At 53.4% G+C, this 17,610-nt stretch overlaps 1 protein-coding gene across 2 annotated transcripts in view; it reads left to right on the plus strand.

Moving 5' to 3' along the window:
• The first annotated feature begins 2,015 nt into the window (after positions 1 to 2,015).
• Positions 2,016 to 17,610, plus strand: part of ECEL1 (endothelin converting enzyme like 1) — a 58,135-nt gene continuing 42,540 nt past the window's right edge. For both annotated transcript variants that reach the window (XM_066618976.1, XM_066618977.1), the window contains exon 1: positions 2,016 to 2,780. In XM_066618976.1, the coding sequence (XP_066475073.1) occupies positions 2,016 to 2,780 (765 nt within the window). The remainder of the gene's footprint in view (positions 2,781 to 17,610) is intronic.

Here is a 17,610-nt window from a genome sequence, read left to right on the forward strand (position 1 = left end):
CTCCAGCTACGCCCCTGGGGGGAGCCGCTTCAACTTTCTTTGGGGCCGCGCCGAGCGAGGAGAGCGCAACAGATCCGGCGCGGGGGTCCGGATCCGGATGCCTGGGAGGGGCCTCAAGGGCAGCCTGGGGCGGGGAGGGGAGGGGGCGAGAGCCTGCCCAGAAGGGCAACGGCACTGGGCTTCTGGGTTTGCCAAGGGTCCGGGGGCTCCCCTTCACTTGCCCCCCTCCCGCGCCCCGTCAGAGCAGGCTGGGGGTGGCGCGGGGGGGTCCAGTCCTTCGGCCCTGGATCGCGGGGGGGGGGGGGTTGGCGAGGCTCGAAGAGGCGCCCCTTCCTTCCCAGAGCGGAGCGACCCCCCGCCGCCCGCCCCCACGGCAAGCCGGGCTCCCCCCGCCCAGTCCCGAGATCGACCCGTGGCTGCGCATCGCGTCCGGGGACGAGCCCGATCCTACGCGTGTCTGCTCAGAAGGCAGTCCCGTTGCAGTCAGTGGGCTTCCTCCCAGGAAAGTGTGGAGAGGACGGCGGGCTTAGGCTGCAAACCGGTCCACGCTTTCTTGGGAGTCAGCCCATTGGCTCCAATGGGACTGACTTCTGAGTAGACATGCAGAGCGTTGGCCTCTCAGCCCGGCCGCCCGCTCTTGTCTGCTGAGGGCGCCAGTCCCGCGGGGGGGCTCTTGGGGCAGCTTTTTACCCCCCCCCCCCCCGCCGCCCCTTCCCTTCTCAAATCGTCGACCAGCCGCTCCATGAGGAACGCAGCAGCCTGGACCCGGAAACCAGATCAGAGAGGAAAGGGCTGCCCCCCCGTGGAGAGGGGATTCCCCACACCCCCCCCCCCCAAGTTCCGAGGCAGACCCGGGGAGGGGGGCAGGGAAGTTCAGAGCAACAGCGCCTCCCCCCCCCCCCCGCGCTCGTTCGTCTCCCTTCGGCTGGACCCGGGTCCCTGCTCTGGGCGAGGAAGCAGACCCTGCCCGGGATCGTCCTGCCCGGCTGTGTGTTGCTTTCAGACGAACAATCGGGTCGGGAGAGGAGAGTGGAGGGCAAGGAGGCGGAGGGCTGGAGTGCCTCCCGCCTGCTCAGCGGGACCCACGCGTGCCTCTTGAAGCCTCTTCGGAGTGGGGCAGGAGGGGGGGCTTCTCTCTGCCTCCCCGCCCCTTCTCGCTCTGGGTCGGGGAGCCCCTCCCAACCTCGCAGACACAGGCTGCAATCCTACCCACACTTTCCTGGGAGGAAGCCCCATTGACTCTAATGGGACTGGCTTCTGAGTAGACATGCATGGGCTGGGGCTCCCAGGCAGCTGATCTTCTCTGGGGATCCGATCCTCTTCCATTTCAGGGAGAGAGAGAGAGAGAGAGAGAGAGAGAGAGAGAGAGAGAGAGAGAGAGAGAGAGAGCACTTCGGGTAACGGAGTTGAAAATGGGAAAAACTGGGAGGTGTGGGCAGTGGCGTAGCTGGAGGGGGGCAGAGCACTTTTGCAGGGAGCCTCACCTCGTGCAAGCGACGCCTCTTGCTCCCCTTCAGAGCCATTCCAGGCAGGGGAAGTAAAATGGAGGCAGTGCTTTGCACCCCCTCCAGCTACACCACCGCAGGTGGTCACGGTCACCTCTTATCCCTTTCTCATAAAATAACTTGTGATCGGCAAAGATGGGACTTAACCCCCCCCTCCCCCAGGATTCAGGAGGCTTTTGCGTGCCAAAGGACGTTAAGGATCAGGGCATGACAGCTCAGGAGAGCCTCCCTTCCCCTGTTAATGAACGTGTCTGTGTTTTCCAGAGCGCCCTTCTTCCCCGCAGGGCTCCCAGGAAGGGATTCCCTGGAGGTCTCCATCTGTTCCTAGGGAGCTGAGCACCCACCCAGTGAGGGATTCCCTGGGTTTCTGTCAAGGACCAGCCATGGACAGCTCCCTGCCTGGGTGCCTGCTGAGCACCCCCTTCTGGACGCAGTGGCAGTGCAGGATGACCACCGCGTAACCCTCCACCCTGCTCCCGAGATCGGAGCCAGCCCCTCCCAGCCTCCAGCATGGAGAAGACCTACTCCTTGACAGCTCATTACGATGAGTTCCAGGAGGTGAAGTACGTGAGCAAGTACAGCAGCAGCAGTGGGACCCTCCCGAATGGCTTCAGCCTGCAGCTGGGCACCACTGGGACCAAGAAGCAGCGCTGCGGCCTGCCCCGCTGGAGCCGCCGCGAGATCTGCCTGCTGTCGGGCCTGGTCTTTGCGGCAGGCCTGTGCGTCATTTTGGGTTGCATTCTGGTGCTGAAGTACCTGGCGATGGATCCGGACATCTACTGCCTGGAGGGCTGCCAGGAGAGGAAGGCCTTCGTCAAGGCCTCCCGCTTCATTGCCAACAACATTGACCCCACCATTGACCCCTGCAAGGACTTCTACTCTTTTGCCTGTGGCGGCTGGCTGCGGCGGCACGCCATCCCGGAGGACAAGCTCATCTACGGCATCATCGCTGCCATTGGGGAGCAGAACGAGGAGAAGCTCCAGCGGCTGCTCATGCAGCCTGTGCGGCGGCCCTACCAGGCTTCAGCTGAGCGCAAGGTGAAGGAGTTCTTCCGTTCCTGCTTGGACATGACCGAAATTGACCGGCTGGGGGCCCTCCCAATGCTGGAGGTGATCGAGGACTGTGGCGGTTGGGACATGGCAGCCACGGGCAGGCCAGCTCGCTGGGATTTCAACGAGCTGCTGTACAAGACCCAAGGTGTTTACAGTACGGCCGTCTTCTTCTCGCTCACAGTCAACTTGGATGACAAAAATTCCTCCCGCTATGTCATCCGGGTAAGTCAATCCATTGTTCATGAGAGAACTTCATAGACACAAGCTGTTAGCTCTGGTGGAGAAATGGAGTCTCCATGTTCAGAGGCAGTGTACCCCTGAATATCAGTTGCTAGGAAGCAACAGTGGAATGGGGCTCTAGCAGGATCTGGCTGACCAACCAGAGTGGGATGCAGAATGCTGGGCTAGGCAGGCTCTTGGTCTGATCCAGCTGCAGGGCCTTTCTTAGGTCCTTGCATGGCTGAGTCACTGCAGAGCGCCTCACAGGTTGTGTCATGCAAACTGTGTGGCAAGGCTTGGACATTTACATCCTTGGCTTTGTCAACCCCTAGTGGTGGACTCCTGTTCACTACAACTGATTGAGTCGTGATTGGTACCTCTGCTCTCAGTATGTGTTTGCTCACCTTTTAATCTCACCTTGTAAAATTAATCTCACTCCCCTGTTTGTGTAAGTGGGCATGTTCATTGTTTTTGCTGCACAAATGGCCACATTTGGGAACATTTCAGTCTTTAAATTTTATCATCTTCAACAGCCAAAGGAAATCTACCAAGTCAGGATGAAAAAAAAAATAAAATAAAATAAACCAGTTGCATAATCTGAGCACGATTACATGCATTTATGGTCATATTATATCTAATTTTCCAGTCGTTAACAAAAGGAAGCCATCCCTTTCGAAGCATTCCATATGCATTGCCTGCTCTCCTACAGTCATACATATTCAGGAAAGCTGGAGGCAGACAATGGTTCTGAAGAGGACTGGAAGTACTTGGAGCAAGGCTGTGCTGCCCAGGGGGTACTCGCACATTTCCTTTGTCCCTCTTTCAACCTGGGAAAAGGTTTTGCAGGTTGTATATTCCTTCCAAACCTGCCAAACCTGCTTGCATGTGCCTCCAGCAGCAGTTCCTCTTTCAAATTGCCTTCCACCCTTTGAAAGAAAAACTGCCCCTTTGTCTCCAGCTGAAGCCCTTTCAGATTTCACACCATCCTTCAAGTACAGAAGACACCAAGAGCTTTACGCCACTGATAAAATCCCAGTACTTTCTGCCGCTGTTAAAAGATTCTCGATTGTCATAAAGTTGCTTTTTGAGCATATCACTCAAGGAACCCATTGAGATATTAGCGAGGATCAAATGGCTTTGATTTCACATAACACTTTTTCCCCTGAGTGCATAGATGCTGGAAAGCTGTGATTGACTGCAAGTTTTTGTGCATGCAGTGAAAATCCCATGTGTGAGATCAGCAGACATGACAATTTACAAGTGGGTTGCACAGGGCAAAAAGGATATTTTAAACAAAGGAAGTTGCCTTTCATTGAGCCAGTCCCTTGGATCCTCTAGCTCAAAGATGAATATACTGACTGGCAGTGGCTGTTGAGAATCCTTCCTAGCCCTACCAGTAGTTGCCTGGGAGGGTTTGAACCTGGGACTACCTACTGGCTTGCTGTGGCACCTCTCTGAATGTCTGCAATGCATTTGTATTGAACATGGGGGAGAGCAGTTTCCAGTTGACCCTTCTGCTCATAAAATATTATGTCTTTGTTCATCCACATAGTAATTAACCTTTAAGCATTTAACTGCATTTTGTACCTATTGCACAAGAATTCAGACAATCAGGCTTTTCCCTCTTATGAGCAATGACATTGCAGATAAGGGGTGGTGGGAATCCAGGGGAATTATGGGTGCTTCTGAATGGGAACATCTCCTATTCCCAGTTCAGCGCTTCAGTACCAAGTCAGAGGTCCAGGCAAAGTCTTTCAAAAGAGGTATTTGACATAGGAGAATCCTGCACTGCTGCCACCATTGTGCCATTTGGACAGAGAAGGCACTACTGGTCTGCTTTTGTCACCATCTGCTTTTGCCGCGGTTGGGCAAAGGAAGTGGTACAGGCACAGCTCTGCTCACATGTGGCTTGTGGGGTTCAGCCAGACTTATACAGGGCAACAGCTCCATGGGTGTGGGTCTTCTGTGTAGGTGCACTGCATCAAACCTGGCTGAGAAGGAGGCCTGGTGGTCCAGGAGGGGGCTGGAGGGCAAACAGCAAATCCCCACCGCTCCCTGTGAGTGATAGGGGAGGTCGCTTGAACCCTTTTGCACCAGCTGACAGACGCCCCTGCAGAGGCAGGCCTGGGTGATGCCCTTTGCGAAACCTCTGCTCACCAAAGCTTCAACTCTTCTGCATCTCCTCCCTTGGCCACGGCCACTCTCTGTGCAAGGGAGAGAGGAGTGTGCCTCCCCAACTTCCCCCCTGCCGTCCCTTCCCTCTGCATTCACTGGAGAGTGCCACAATGCCATATGATTTAACTCAGGATATAGCGGGCAATTTTGTGTACATGGCATTTCCCCCCTTCCATTTATTGAAGTTCAGTATATACAAATTATATTAGTTGGTTCAAGGAAACATTATAATATCACACTCCTAGTAACATTTTGAAGCCGTGCTTCATGAAGACAAATAGCACATGCCTAATAAATGAAACCAACTTAAATTCACTGCTGGGATCAAGCGATGCTTTTAGATGACCTACAACAAGGTGGACAAAAGGCAGCATGGGGTTTACTGGTGAACCTTTGGGTGAACTGCAGTAGATCCCAGAGGTTTCTGACTTCCAATTGTTTAACAACAGCAGCAGCAACAAAAAGACATGCTTGTATTTATTTTTTTCTTTTCGGAATTACAGTGCTGAAACAAAGAAAGCTGGGGGTGGGGACCAGGAGCTTATTTTCCTGTGAAAGGGCTGGTAAGCTCTGTTCCGCTTTTGAAAAGGAAAAAATAAGAACATTGCCTTTAGCGTGTGCATAATGCTCCTTGATGCACACTCCGTATTTCTGAGTGTATGATCACCACCATCCCACAAGGCAGTATTTTGCATCAGGCTCCGGATGATGAACCTGCTACCATAAGCCTGAAGTCTGCCTACCCCTGACCTACAACAATTATCCACGAATGCTCTTTTAAAGTAGAAGATTCCTCCAGTTCAGACATCAAGGATTTAAGTCTGTGATTAATGAATTAATCACATTCAGTGAATGGATCGATGCTGTCCAGCCCTAATTGGTAACATGCATTTGCCAATGAGGTCTGGGACCAGGGGCTGCTTGTTAGCTTACTCGCACAAGGAGATGTGCTAGCTGTGTGGAGCCAGGCAAACGATCAGCCCACTGATAGGTGAGTTTATCACATATAAACTCCTCAATTGATCCGGCTGGCTGAGTAATGTCCACTGTGATTGGCAGCAGCTCAACAAGGTTCTGGGGAGGGGTCCTTTCCAGGCCTGCTCCATGAGAGCTTTTTGGGCGAGAAACACTGGGGCCTGAACGGGGGACTTCCTACCCACAGAGTATCTGCTCCTTCACCATCACTTTGTGGATCCCATTTTGCAGCTTTGGTAGAAATAGCTGGTGGCTTTTGAAAGACCCGGCTTCACATCCCTGCACTGTGCTCATTCAGCAGGGCTGATTAAGCGCTTTCTATCACTGCTAACAGGAGCAGAAGCCAATTGCTTCTGTGCAGGGCATTTGCTCTGGAACCTGCTGTGAAGTCCAGCTGAAGCAAAGCACTCATTCTCCAGGCCAGGGGTGTCAAACATAAACTCTTTATCCAGCCCACATGAGAATTAGGCTTCCCCAGGACTGCCCTTTTTGGCCAGTGGTGTAGCAAATGAGCCCAGTGCTGAGCTCAAAATATGCCCTGGAAGTGACATCACGTCACACTCAGGCTTTTAAAAAAGTGAAAATGGGAGAAAATCTGCCTCCTCCTCCTCCTCCCAGCAGCTTGCCACCCACTTCCTCTGCTGCCTGCCCCCAGGCTTCCCCCACACTAACACCTTATTGGTTCCCTGCAATATCTTAATAAAACCAAATTGGCTCTCAGAACAATCAGTCTCAAAGGTCAGTTTTGACTTAAGGAATCCAGTTTTTGTTACATAACGCAGTTGCGTTTTTATTTTCTATTTATTTGGCTATAACTTTTGATAGAATAGAGATATTTTGACGCTTCTTTCATTACATTCTGCATTAAATTCCACATTGAATGGTATACAATATGATGGTATTGTTTGTATGTACCAAGATTTTCACAATTTTGGCCACTAGTGTCAAGCTGTTGTTGCCCCCCTAAAGCTTGCTGCCTGGTGCAATTGCTATCCCTGCACCCCCTTAGCTATGCCACTGCTTTTGGCGCTGCCACTGCTACCAAGGCATCACTTTGCAGAGCACCTGAGCTGTGAAGTGATGCCTTGGCAGAAGTAGCATGGGTGACAGGGCAGCCCATGTGATAATTGGGCTCTCCCAGGATGATAATTGGGCCATATCTTGAAAATATGATCAAGATTTTCATATTTTCTCTTCTGTCGTTTGCAGCTAATGAGTTTGTACAAAGTGCTTATTTCTGGCCATCATCTGCATAATGACGCAACTTGCTGCTTCATGACATCACTTCCAGCCCTCAGCAGGCGCCATGAAGGCTGTTTGACCCATGATATGAAATGAGTTTGACACCCCTGCACTAGGCAGTGCTTGATTCTCCTCTTTTTCAAATGTCAAAACTTCCAGAGTTCGTCTGCTTGGAAGTCACGTTCTTTGCTCATGAATCCTAGATGTGGGGCACTTGGTAGTGATGGCCAAAGCACTCTGCTCATACTCAGAGGTACTCTCTTCTTCATCATTGCTTCATACGTGAACACAGGCATTCCAAACAGATTTGAGGAGTCAGCGCAATGGAGTCTGTGAAATCTGGATTGAGAAGAGACACCTCTGCTCTCAATCCACATTCACCTCACACTTGAATGGAGGCACAGACCAGCCAAAGCCTGCTGGTCCAAACCTCCACCCCAACCTCTGCTGCTGCCCCTGGGCTCCTGAGGAAGTAGCTGCTAACTCCCCCCCCCCCCCAAATAGGGTTCTTCTGCCTTGTAAACAGTGCCATGGCAAGAGAGGCTGTCTTTTCCATGTTGCTTCACAAGAACTCCCTTCCTGGGTCAGACAAAGATCCACCTAGCCCAGCATCCCTGCTGTTGCCATTGTATAGTATTTGCATAGTGCTATCCATGTACTGGGCACATTGCCAAGACTGAGAGGCCAGATCACAGCTCTGAGGGCAGGGCCTCTGAGAGGAATTTTATCAGGGGGGTACAAAGTTTTCTTTGGGCCCCTTCCCAAAGGGGGAGGGGGTGAAACAGAGTGGGGGCAGAATGGGGACAAAACAGGCAGGGGGAAAGTGGCAACAGCTGGAATAGTCTTCCAAACATACTCCTAAGTCTCTCTAAAATCTTTCAAACATAGAAAATCATTGCAGGAGATTAGTCTCATTGTATCTAGGCTCACACTGCAAATGGAAAGGGTCCTATGTACACCAAAACGGACTTCTGCAGCAGCTGCAGTCCCACAGCTGTGTCCCTGAGCTCCTATACACTCCTTCATGGTAAGCAGATCCACAAGCCAAAGAGCTACCGTAACAGGTCTGTTTCTTTCCAGATGTGACACTGTTAAGGAATGTATGCATTCCTGGGCCTGGTGTGCATGGCTTGTGACAGTAGTCGCTGCCGTGTGCCCATGGTAATTCCCCCAGCATCCCATGTGGGCAGTGAGTCTAGGTGAGATTGGAAAACGTAAGATCCCAGGAAATTTCTGGGCCCCCTTTTTGAACCTGGGCCCGGGTACAAATTAGCCCCTTTACCTCCCTCTCCTAGGCCCTATCTGAGGGGCTTACAGCCTAGATAGTGACAGAAGGGAGACAAGAGTGGAAGGAGAGGGAATGAAGGCAGGAGAAATAAGGGAGGGTGTATGCCACCATTCCAGTTACAGGCACTTAGGAGAGATGATGCTCAAGAATTCACAGAACAGGTGGGTTTCAACAGGTGGCTTTGAAGAAGGGAAATTCCCAACAGCAGGTGCTTCCAAGTGTGCCCAAGTCGGGTGTGCAAGTGCTTGTTTTTCCCTGCTGTGTGTTCCCACCTTCTGATGCTACTTGGCCCTTAGCGTGAAGAATCAGTGCAGGGCCCAAGCTATGCTACGTTTGGTTATTTACACTCACACCACCTATCCCAGCCTTCCACCAAGAAGTCCAGGGTGGTTCTCCCCACCTCCATTTCATGCTAACCCTGCTGTGAGACAGCACAGGCCATGAGAAGGGACTGGCCAGGCTCACCAAGTGACCTTTGTGCCTGCAAGGGGCTTTGACCCTGAATCTCCTTGGTCCCAGACTGACACTCTCCCCACTATGTGATTGTGCCACAAGAGGCCAACGGCCCCTTTTCTAGAAATTCAAGATCCTTCTAGGAAGTGATTCGGAGCCGAGGCCGGGCAGGAGAGTGTCTTTTGTGCTCCCTGGGGCATTTGGTGGGGCCGCTGTGAGATACAGGAAGCTGGACTAGATGGGTCTATGGCCTGATCCAGTGGGGCTGTTCTTGTGTTCTTATTCCCACTTTTGTCTTTCCCCACTCAGTGCTCCTCTGCTCCTGACACTCCTCCAGCAGCAGCTGCACACACCTGGATGTAATATGAAGTTTGGCCCCCAACTGAGTCAGTTCACAATTCAGCTGTGAGTTGCGGAGGTTTGAATAGCCCAGTCCATGCAGGTGGGAACCAACGCACTCCTGGCTTCTCCCCTTAGGCAGCTGAAATATGAAAGCCACCTCCGCACTGGGTGGAGGGAGCCATCTTTCAGCTTTCCCATAGCACAGCAGGGTCTGTTTCCTGGACCTTTGTTCCTCCCTACCTGCAGAGGTGACAGTGGTTCAGGTGTGTGGCCTGCTGGGTCTCTGTGGAGCAAGAAGATTCCAAGCTCTCTGGACCCTCTTGGTGTTGGTAGCCCTCTGATCACACCCCCTGTTGCTTGGCTATTCAGTCATGACCATGCTGCTGCTGGAAGCTGGTCTCCAAGCATATACGGTGCCAGTGTGCCATTGGATCCATGCTGGTTCCTGACTCATTTCCAAACCCAGTTCAAAGGGCTGCTCATCACCTTTCATGCCCTAAATGGCTTGGGACCAGGGGGGTTGAAAGGACTGCCTGCTCCCCTAAGAGTCCACCTGGCTGCTGAGATCTTTGGGGAAGGCTGTGCCCTCAGAGGTGATGTGGGCGGGCATGCAGGACAGGATAGAGCCTTCCCAGCATGGGTGCTGAAGTCCCCTCCTTGGGAGATGCAGCTGGGCCCGCCCTTGTCAGTTTGGGGTGGATGGTCCAGACTTTCTGCTGTGTGTTTCTGAGGGCCTCTGAGAGAATTTTATCAGGGGGTACCAAATTTCTTTTGGGCCCCTTTGCAAAGGGGAAGGAGTGAAACAGAGCAGGGGAGGGTGGTGACGGGTGAGCAGAATAGGGGCAGGGAGGGGGAAGCAGGGTGGGGGCAGGGTAGAGACAGCTGAAAAAGTCTTTGGAGCCCAGGTCTACCAACCCATGTGGCCTCAGTAGTGTCTCCAGCATCGCCAGTCATGATAGTGTCCCCAGAATCCCGTGCAGGCAACAAGTCTGAGTAGACAGGAAAATGTAAGAGCTCAGGAAATTCCGGGGCCCCCTCCCTTGGCTCCTGGGCCCCCCTTTTGATCCTGGGCCTGGGTACAAATTACCCCCCTCTCCTAGGCCCCGGTGTTTCATATTGGCCAATAACCTTCTCTGGCTCTGTAGCCTTTGACTGGGGTTTGGAGAGCTGCCTTCTGACAATGGTGTGTGTGTGTGGGGGGGGGTGTACTTTCTCATCTTGCAAGCCCCTTCCAGGGCTGCATCACTGGAAAGTACGGTAGAAGACTTCAGTGTCCCGAATAAGCAAAATACCCCAGAGAAGCACATGTGCCTTGCATGGAGAAAAGCTCCCCGGTCTGGTCCCTGGCTGGAAGGATCTCTAGGGCTGAGGAAGCATTTCTGCCCAAGACCCTGGAGGGTCCCAGAGGGGCAGAGCAGACCATGGCAGCAATCCTAGCCACACTTTCCCAGGAGTAACCCTATTGGCTATCATGGACTTCCTTCTGAGTAGACATGCCTAGGACTCCATAGAGAGCCCCTCCAGGAAGGGTTGCCAGCCCGTCTGTGCATTCAAAAGCCGCGTGCTTGTCCCGCTGCCGGCTGGGCAGCCCTGCGTGGGAGGGGGAGATGCGGGAATGCGTGTCAGTCGCGGGGAGGATTCCTCTGCGCGGAGCTGCTGGGCTCAGCGGGACCTCCCAAGGCCGCGCCAGGGAGGAGGGGAGGAAGGGGGCCTCGTGCTCTTGGCCTTGGAGAGGAAGGCGAGGAATCACTTTCCAGCAGGCTGAGGAAGGATCGGTAGCCTGGCCAGCCCCCCGCCCGCTCTTCCGCCTTCCTTCCACCCAGTGGCGTAGCTGGAGGGGGGCCACGTACGAAGTTTGGCAGGGAGCTTCAGCACAGGAGCAAAGCGGAGGCAGGATCAATACATAGCCTGGCAAGGCCAGGAACCCCCTTGCCCGCCCGCCCGCCCGCCCGCCCAGCCACCCATCCACCAAGTGGCGTAGCTGGAGGGGGCCAAGGATTAAGTCTGGCAGGGCAGCAAAACGGAGGCAGGATCAATAGCCTGGCAAGGGCGGCTGGGCCAGGGACCCCCCGCCCGCCCGCCCGCCCGTCCCTTCCACGCAGTGGAGTAGCTGGAGGGGGGCCAAGCACAACGTTTGGCAGGGGGCCTGGGCGCGGGTGCAGGCGGACCCTCCCCCGCCCCTTCGGAGCCACTCCTGCCTGCGCCTCCGTTGCGCTCCCCCCACCCAGAGCGGCTCCGAGGGGGGGGTCCGCCTGCAGCCCGCGCCCAGGCTCCCTGCGAAGCGCAGAGCTTGCCCCCCAGCTACGCCACCGCTCCCCGCCTGCCAGTCGGCACTAATTGGCAGCTCGGCGCCGGCCGCTCGCTCGCTCGCTCTGCCTGGCAATGCGGGCGTCGGCGGAGCTGCCGCCTCCGAGCCGCGGCCGGGAAGCTCCTCGCCAGGCAATTTCCCTGCCTAATTGCGCGCTGAGCGAGAGCCGCGCCAGGCAATTTGCGGGCCTCGCGCTGGGTGTGCGGGCGGGCGGGAGAAGGGGGGCTCCCTGCCAAGCTGCGTGCTGTGCCCCCCTCCGGCTGCGCCGCTGCTGCAGGCCAAGGGCACACGCCCAGAGGGACAGATACACTGCTCCTGAACAGGGAGGCTCCATCTAGGGAGCAGAGCCCTCCACGGACCCCCCACAAGTGTGTCTGGTCTCCTTTCAGTCACCTCAGCACGTGTCCCACCCATCAATTCAGGATGTGCTGGCTGGAATTCACTGCCACCAGCTCCCTCCTGGGCCACCTTCTTTGATGTCACTCTTTTGGAGTTGCCCAGGCACAGGGTTTTTGCAGTGTTGGTGCCAGGCAGGGGTGCGTCCAAGGGGGCATCATGGGTGCGTGACCCCCCAACCATTGTGCCAGCAGGGAAGGGGAACAACTGCGGGGGGGGGAGCAAAAGCATGGGTGGGAGCCCAGGTCTACCTGCCTGGAAGAGGCAGTTTCAGAGGGCAGAGTCAGAATGGGAGGCCAGGTCTACCTGCACAGCAAGCCTCAGCCGTGGAGGCCAAAGTCCAACCAGCAGCCCAGGTCTACCTGCCTGGTCGACCAGGCTCTGGAGTTAAGCCATTTCTGCTCAACGTTGCGTATACGCAACAGGGATCAAATGCGTACACCTGTGGGCCTGGCAAAAATGTGTTAAGGTAGTACTTATGGCCCTCCCAACACAAACACTGCTCTGCTCCTGGTGCTAGGGTTAGAGCCCCCCCCTCCAGCAAACCTGCCACGCCCCTGCCTTGCTCTTCCAGTGTCAGGTGAGCCCTGGCTTTTTGTGTGCAGCCTTTCAGTCTAGCTACTTGATTTTATGGACCCCTGATTTGTGGAGGGGAAACATGGAAAATGCCTGGAGGGGGAAGGATTCAGCACCCACTTTTTCCTGCCAACAGCCTCCTAAAACCGCTCCCTCCTGCCAATGCATTATGATATGACTGGGAAATCTGCACATCCCTGATGACATCTTGCTGGACACCAACTCCCCAACCCTACCACCCACCATTGGCACTGATGCAGCTGTGCTGACGGAGCAAGCACTGCATCCAATGGTGGTGGTGGGTTGATCAAAAGATCAGCAGGAGGAAAGATTTCATGCTGCCAGAGCAGGAGTTCCAACAGTGCAGGGTGACCACAGGATTGGGCCTAAATCGTCGTACATGAACAGAAATAGTCTCTGCCCACATCACTCCATTTGCTTGCATTTGCTTCCTTTCTGCCCCTCTCCTTCTGTTGTCTCCCGCATTGTTGACATTTAAATTGTAAGCTCCTTGGGGCATGGATCTGTCCTTTTTGTTTACACCTATATCACTTTGTAAGATGTCATGCGCATTGATCCTGCTGGGTAAATGCTACTACCAATAATAGTTTTGCCCTTACAGCCCAGAGCATTCAGCAACACTGACAGAGTGTGCGCTGCTTGCTGTGGGCAGGCAGGCAGACCAGAAAGCCCAGGAGAGACAGGTAAAAAACTTTTTCACTTACCTGTCCACAGGCTGCCTGTTCCCCACTGGGTTTCTTCACACTTATGTCAGCTCTTTCACTAGGATAAGTCTGAGGAGACTCTGTGGTGGTCTAGGCTAGGAAGGGAAGACAGGATGGTTGCCGCTGAGTGCATGACTGCCACTGAGATCCTCCCCCTGCAGCCTGCTCCCTGCCCCGATCTGCCCCCTCCCCTCCCCCACCCCATCACCAACTTATCATTGACAGCAGGGATTCTGCAGTCTGGTATTGCTTGGGTGTGGCCTCTGGGGCTTTACACTGGCAGCAGTGGCCTGCAGAACAGCAGAGAGCTTGCCACACCAGCAGCCAGGGCCTTATAGTGGCAGCTCACAGGTTCCACCATAAGGCCTGGATAGGATCTAGCCATCAGTAGCATTAACAGCAATAATAGCTTCAAGCAGCAGTCAAGAGGTAGGTTGGGAGGTAGGCAGTTTTGCAGGAAAGACAAACTTCTTCTGGTTTCCTGGAGCCTGGATGGCCTTTCATCCGTGCCAAGAACTATGGGACAGCCATTGCTTGTCTTCTCAGTATGGGAACAAAACGGTGTAAGGGCACAATCCTAACCCATTTTCCAGTGCTGACATAATGCAGATCCTGGGTAAGGAAACAAACATTCCCTTACTTTGAGGAGGCCTCCGTGAGTGCCCCCCAACTGCAGGATGCAGCACATGTCCCATTGGCACAGCTATGCCAGTGCTGGAAAGTTGGTTAGGATTTGGGCCTAAGTCTGATCCCCAGTGAAGCTGTAATTTTAGACAATACAGAAGGAAAATATTTTGTGACTGAAGTTAATGTGGGAGTAAACTACTGCTGCTAGGAAAGGTGGGTGCTGATGCTTCCACTCTTAGAATAACAATAACAAAAAAGACCTACAGCACAACTTTCTCATTCCCAAGAGGAAAACTTGAGACTGGCTGTGTGACGTGTGAAGGCGCAAAAGCCAGGCCATGAGAGGAGGCTTTGCTTTTTAAGGCACTGAGGATTATCAGGTGCTCTCCTAGGATCCAGTGAAGCAGCACCAAGATTGGCCCCCTGGGATCACGGGGTGATGTCTGAGGTGTTTTGCACTCATGCTGAGAATTGCCTGGTCTCCAAAGAGCCCTGGACTCACCCCTGAGGCTTATTGTGCCATTTGGTCCTTACAGCTTCCCCATGTGGAAAGTTAGATTTGAGAAATAACATCCAGTTGAATGGGGAGTTTCCTTGCCCAACAATCTATCTACTACAGTGCTGTGGCCATCGCTGGGTTGGAGGACGGTTGAGTGGGCTTTGGGGGTACACAAGGTCATATCCTCTGGGTCAAGTGGGGAAAAGGGCAGACAGGTTCACTGACTCCTGTGCCACAAAACTGTATAGGTACAAGGGAGGATAGTGACGGAGTGCAGTGTTCAATGAAGGTGTGCGCCTGCAGGGCATCAACTCCGCACAAGCTCTTCTGCGACAGAAGAGGCAGGAAAAGAGCCCACCCCAAATGACCATAAATCCTTGGATTTATGGGACCACCAAATGGGGTTGTTCTTTCCCTTCCAGCTTCATGTCCCCTGTGTGTGTTATACTGCTCCGTTCCACCCAAGCAAGAGGGACCAAAATTGGTTTTATGCAAGAGCTGGATTTTTCTTGGATTTATTGGCTGTCGCAAGATTTTTTTTAACACTCCTTAAATCATAACGCTTATGATAAAACCTCGGAGGTGGCACAGCTTTGGTGTGCCTGGGGGTGTGTGCCCATGAAAATGGTGCCAACCTCCAACTGGCACTTCCCAAGGAGTACTGTGGAGCTGCTGAACCTGTTCAGTGGGATGCAGTTGGCACCGAAGGCTCCTCTTCGAACATAACCTGGTGGCATAAGCCAGTGCTGCTTTCTTATCGTGATACATCAGAAGAATTATGAGGGCTGCACTGAACCTCCATGTTCCGAGGCAGTTAACCTCTGAAATCAGTTCCCAGGGAGCAACAGTGGGGGAAGGAACCTTGCCTTTCAGGAAGCAGCTGGCTGGCCAATGTGAGCAGCAGGATCCTGGCAGGCTTCCACTTTTTCTTGCCTCAGCCTCCCTCCCAAGTTCAGAGCAGGTGAGGAGGGTGGGGATCATCTGGACAGTTGCTGGTGACCCTTGCCCCTTCCACAGGTTCTGTGTCGGGATGAAGGCTGGGAATGGTCTTTTTGCTGCGTAGCCCGGGAGCTGCTCTGAAGTGCATGCCCCTGCATTCACACAACCAGTCATGGGGCTAACTGTGGGACTGCCAACTTCTTCAATAGCCCTGCCCCTCTGCCTTTTCGTAGTAGTAAAGTCCACAGCAACGAAACCTCTGTAAATTCTTCATGGCAGGCTGCTGTTGGGGACAGAGGAGCAATAAAGAGCGAACAACCCTGATTGGGGGTGGGCTGCTTCAGAGGTGAGGATAGCCCCCCAATCTCTCCTCCTCCGAGGGCTCTGGGCCGAGCTTTTGCAGTGACAGTCAGCTAAAGCCTGTCATTGCTTTTCAATGACGGTCTCCGCTTTGGTTGGAACGACATAATAGCCTTATGTCAAGATTAATTGACTTGGATTCATAGAACAGGGGAAAGGGAGAGTCCTTTGTTAGAGCTGATCGAGAATGAACACACTCCCTTGCTACGTTCCCTGGTTACTTTCTCTGTGCTGCACACAATTTGGCCTAACCTCAGAATCAGAGCCTGGGGTCGTGTAGTGGCTGAGCTTTGAATCCGGAGTCCATAGTCATTCTGATCTGCAAGATAATCATCATACTCAGAGAGGCATTGCAGTGGCATAGCTAGAGGGGGGTGCAAAGCACCAAGTTTTGCAGGGAACCTCACTGCAGTATGCAAATGGCCCCCCTCCCCTTTGGAGCCATTCCAGGTGGGGGAGCAGAACAGAGGCATTTGCCTCCTTGCATTTGCCTCCATTTTCCTCCCCCACCTGGAATGCCTCTGAGGGGAAGGAGCCGCTTGCATGCGCGTGGTGAGGCTCCCTGCAAAACTTAGTGCTTTGCACCCCCTGTAGCTACACCACTGGGACACTAGAAGAGAATGCATTCAAAGTCCCGAGGTGCTCTATCAATGTTGCTCAGTCACACCAGCTTACAGTTCCTTCCAAGGAAACAGAGTCCCATGCTAGGTGCCACTTTCACACACTCCTCACTTCCCTGAGCAAGTCGCAAGCATTGTTTTTTGGAATCCAAAGCAAACTTGCAGCATGGGCCCCTTTCCCCACAGACACCAGGATGCCACCCCATACATACAGCCTCATGACTTATGAAATAATTGGGCTGGTCTCCCCACTGCGCATTGCACATTTGTGCTGTGAGTACACTGCGTGCTCCAAAGTTTCACCCAGTTCCTGGCACACAGGGTTTTTTAGATTAATTGGGGGGTAGTGATGGTGGTGATGGCTGGGTTGCCAAAGCCATCCCTCTAATACTGCTTAAAATGCGTAGGGGGGGGGCGTTTGGATGACCCCCCCCATGCAATTAGCTAAAAAGCCATGCAGGAAGTGGATGGAATGCAGGTGTTCAAGAGGGGCCAGTGAACCACATATTGTCCAAATCAGCCCATTTTGATTGTGTTCTTGTTCATCTGCTTCCCTAGTTAGTTTCTCACTAGTTAGTTTCTCACTAGTTAGTTTAGTGGCTGCAGAAAGACCTTGACAATTTTGGAAAACTGAAGGACTAAGAGGCATCCTTCAGCTTCTTTTAGGTTTCTTAACCCATTTTTGCCCAGCCCAGAGGAGACACATTTGGTCCTTGTAGCGTATATGCAGTGTTGGGCAGAAATTTAACCTCCTTATGTTTTTGGCAGGCTTGTATGTCTAGAAATCAGACATTGCAGTGTGGTATTTGTGTGTACACATGCAAACTAGACATTTAGATCCAAATCCTAACCAACTTTCCAGCACGGGTATAGCTGTGCCAATGGAGCGTATACTGCATCCTGCAGTTGGGTGGCAATCACGGAGGGCTCCTCAAAGTAAGGGAATGTTTGTTCCCTTACCTCAGAGCTGCATTGCCCTTAAGTTGGTGCTGGAAAGTGGGTTAGGGTTGGGCCTTAGGGTGCAATTCTAACCCCTTATGTCAGTGCTTTCCAGCACTGACATAAGGGCAATGCAGCCTCCGTGAGTGACACCCAACTGCAGGATGCAGCACATGGCCCATTGGCACCGCTATGCCAGTGCTGGAAAGCACTGACATAAGGTGTTAGGATTGCACCCTTACTTACATATATTTCGGGTCTGTAAATCCTACCAACAGCCTGGCTAGGACTGGGCTGTACGTTTCTGTAAATCATCTTTTTAGCACCAAAACCCACTTTATCGGCTGCGTCAGCTGTCCCAGAATGCTT

Source organism: Tiliqua scincoides, chromosome 3, assembly GCF_035046505.1.
Source record: "Tiliqua scincoides isolate rTilSci1 chromosome 3, rTilSci1.hap2, whole genome shotgun sequence".
In the NCBI taxonomy this organism is placed as follows: Eukaryota; Metazoa; Chordata; class Lepidosauria; order Squamata; family Scincidae; genus Tiliqua; species Tiliqua scincoides.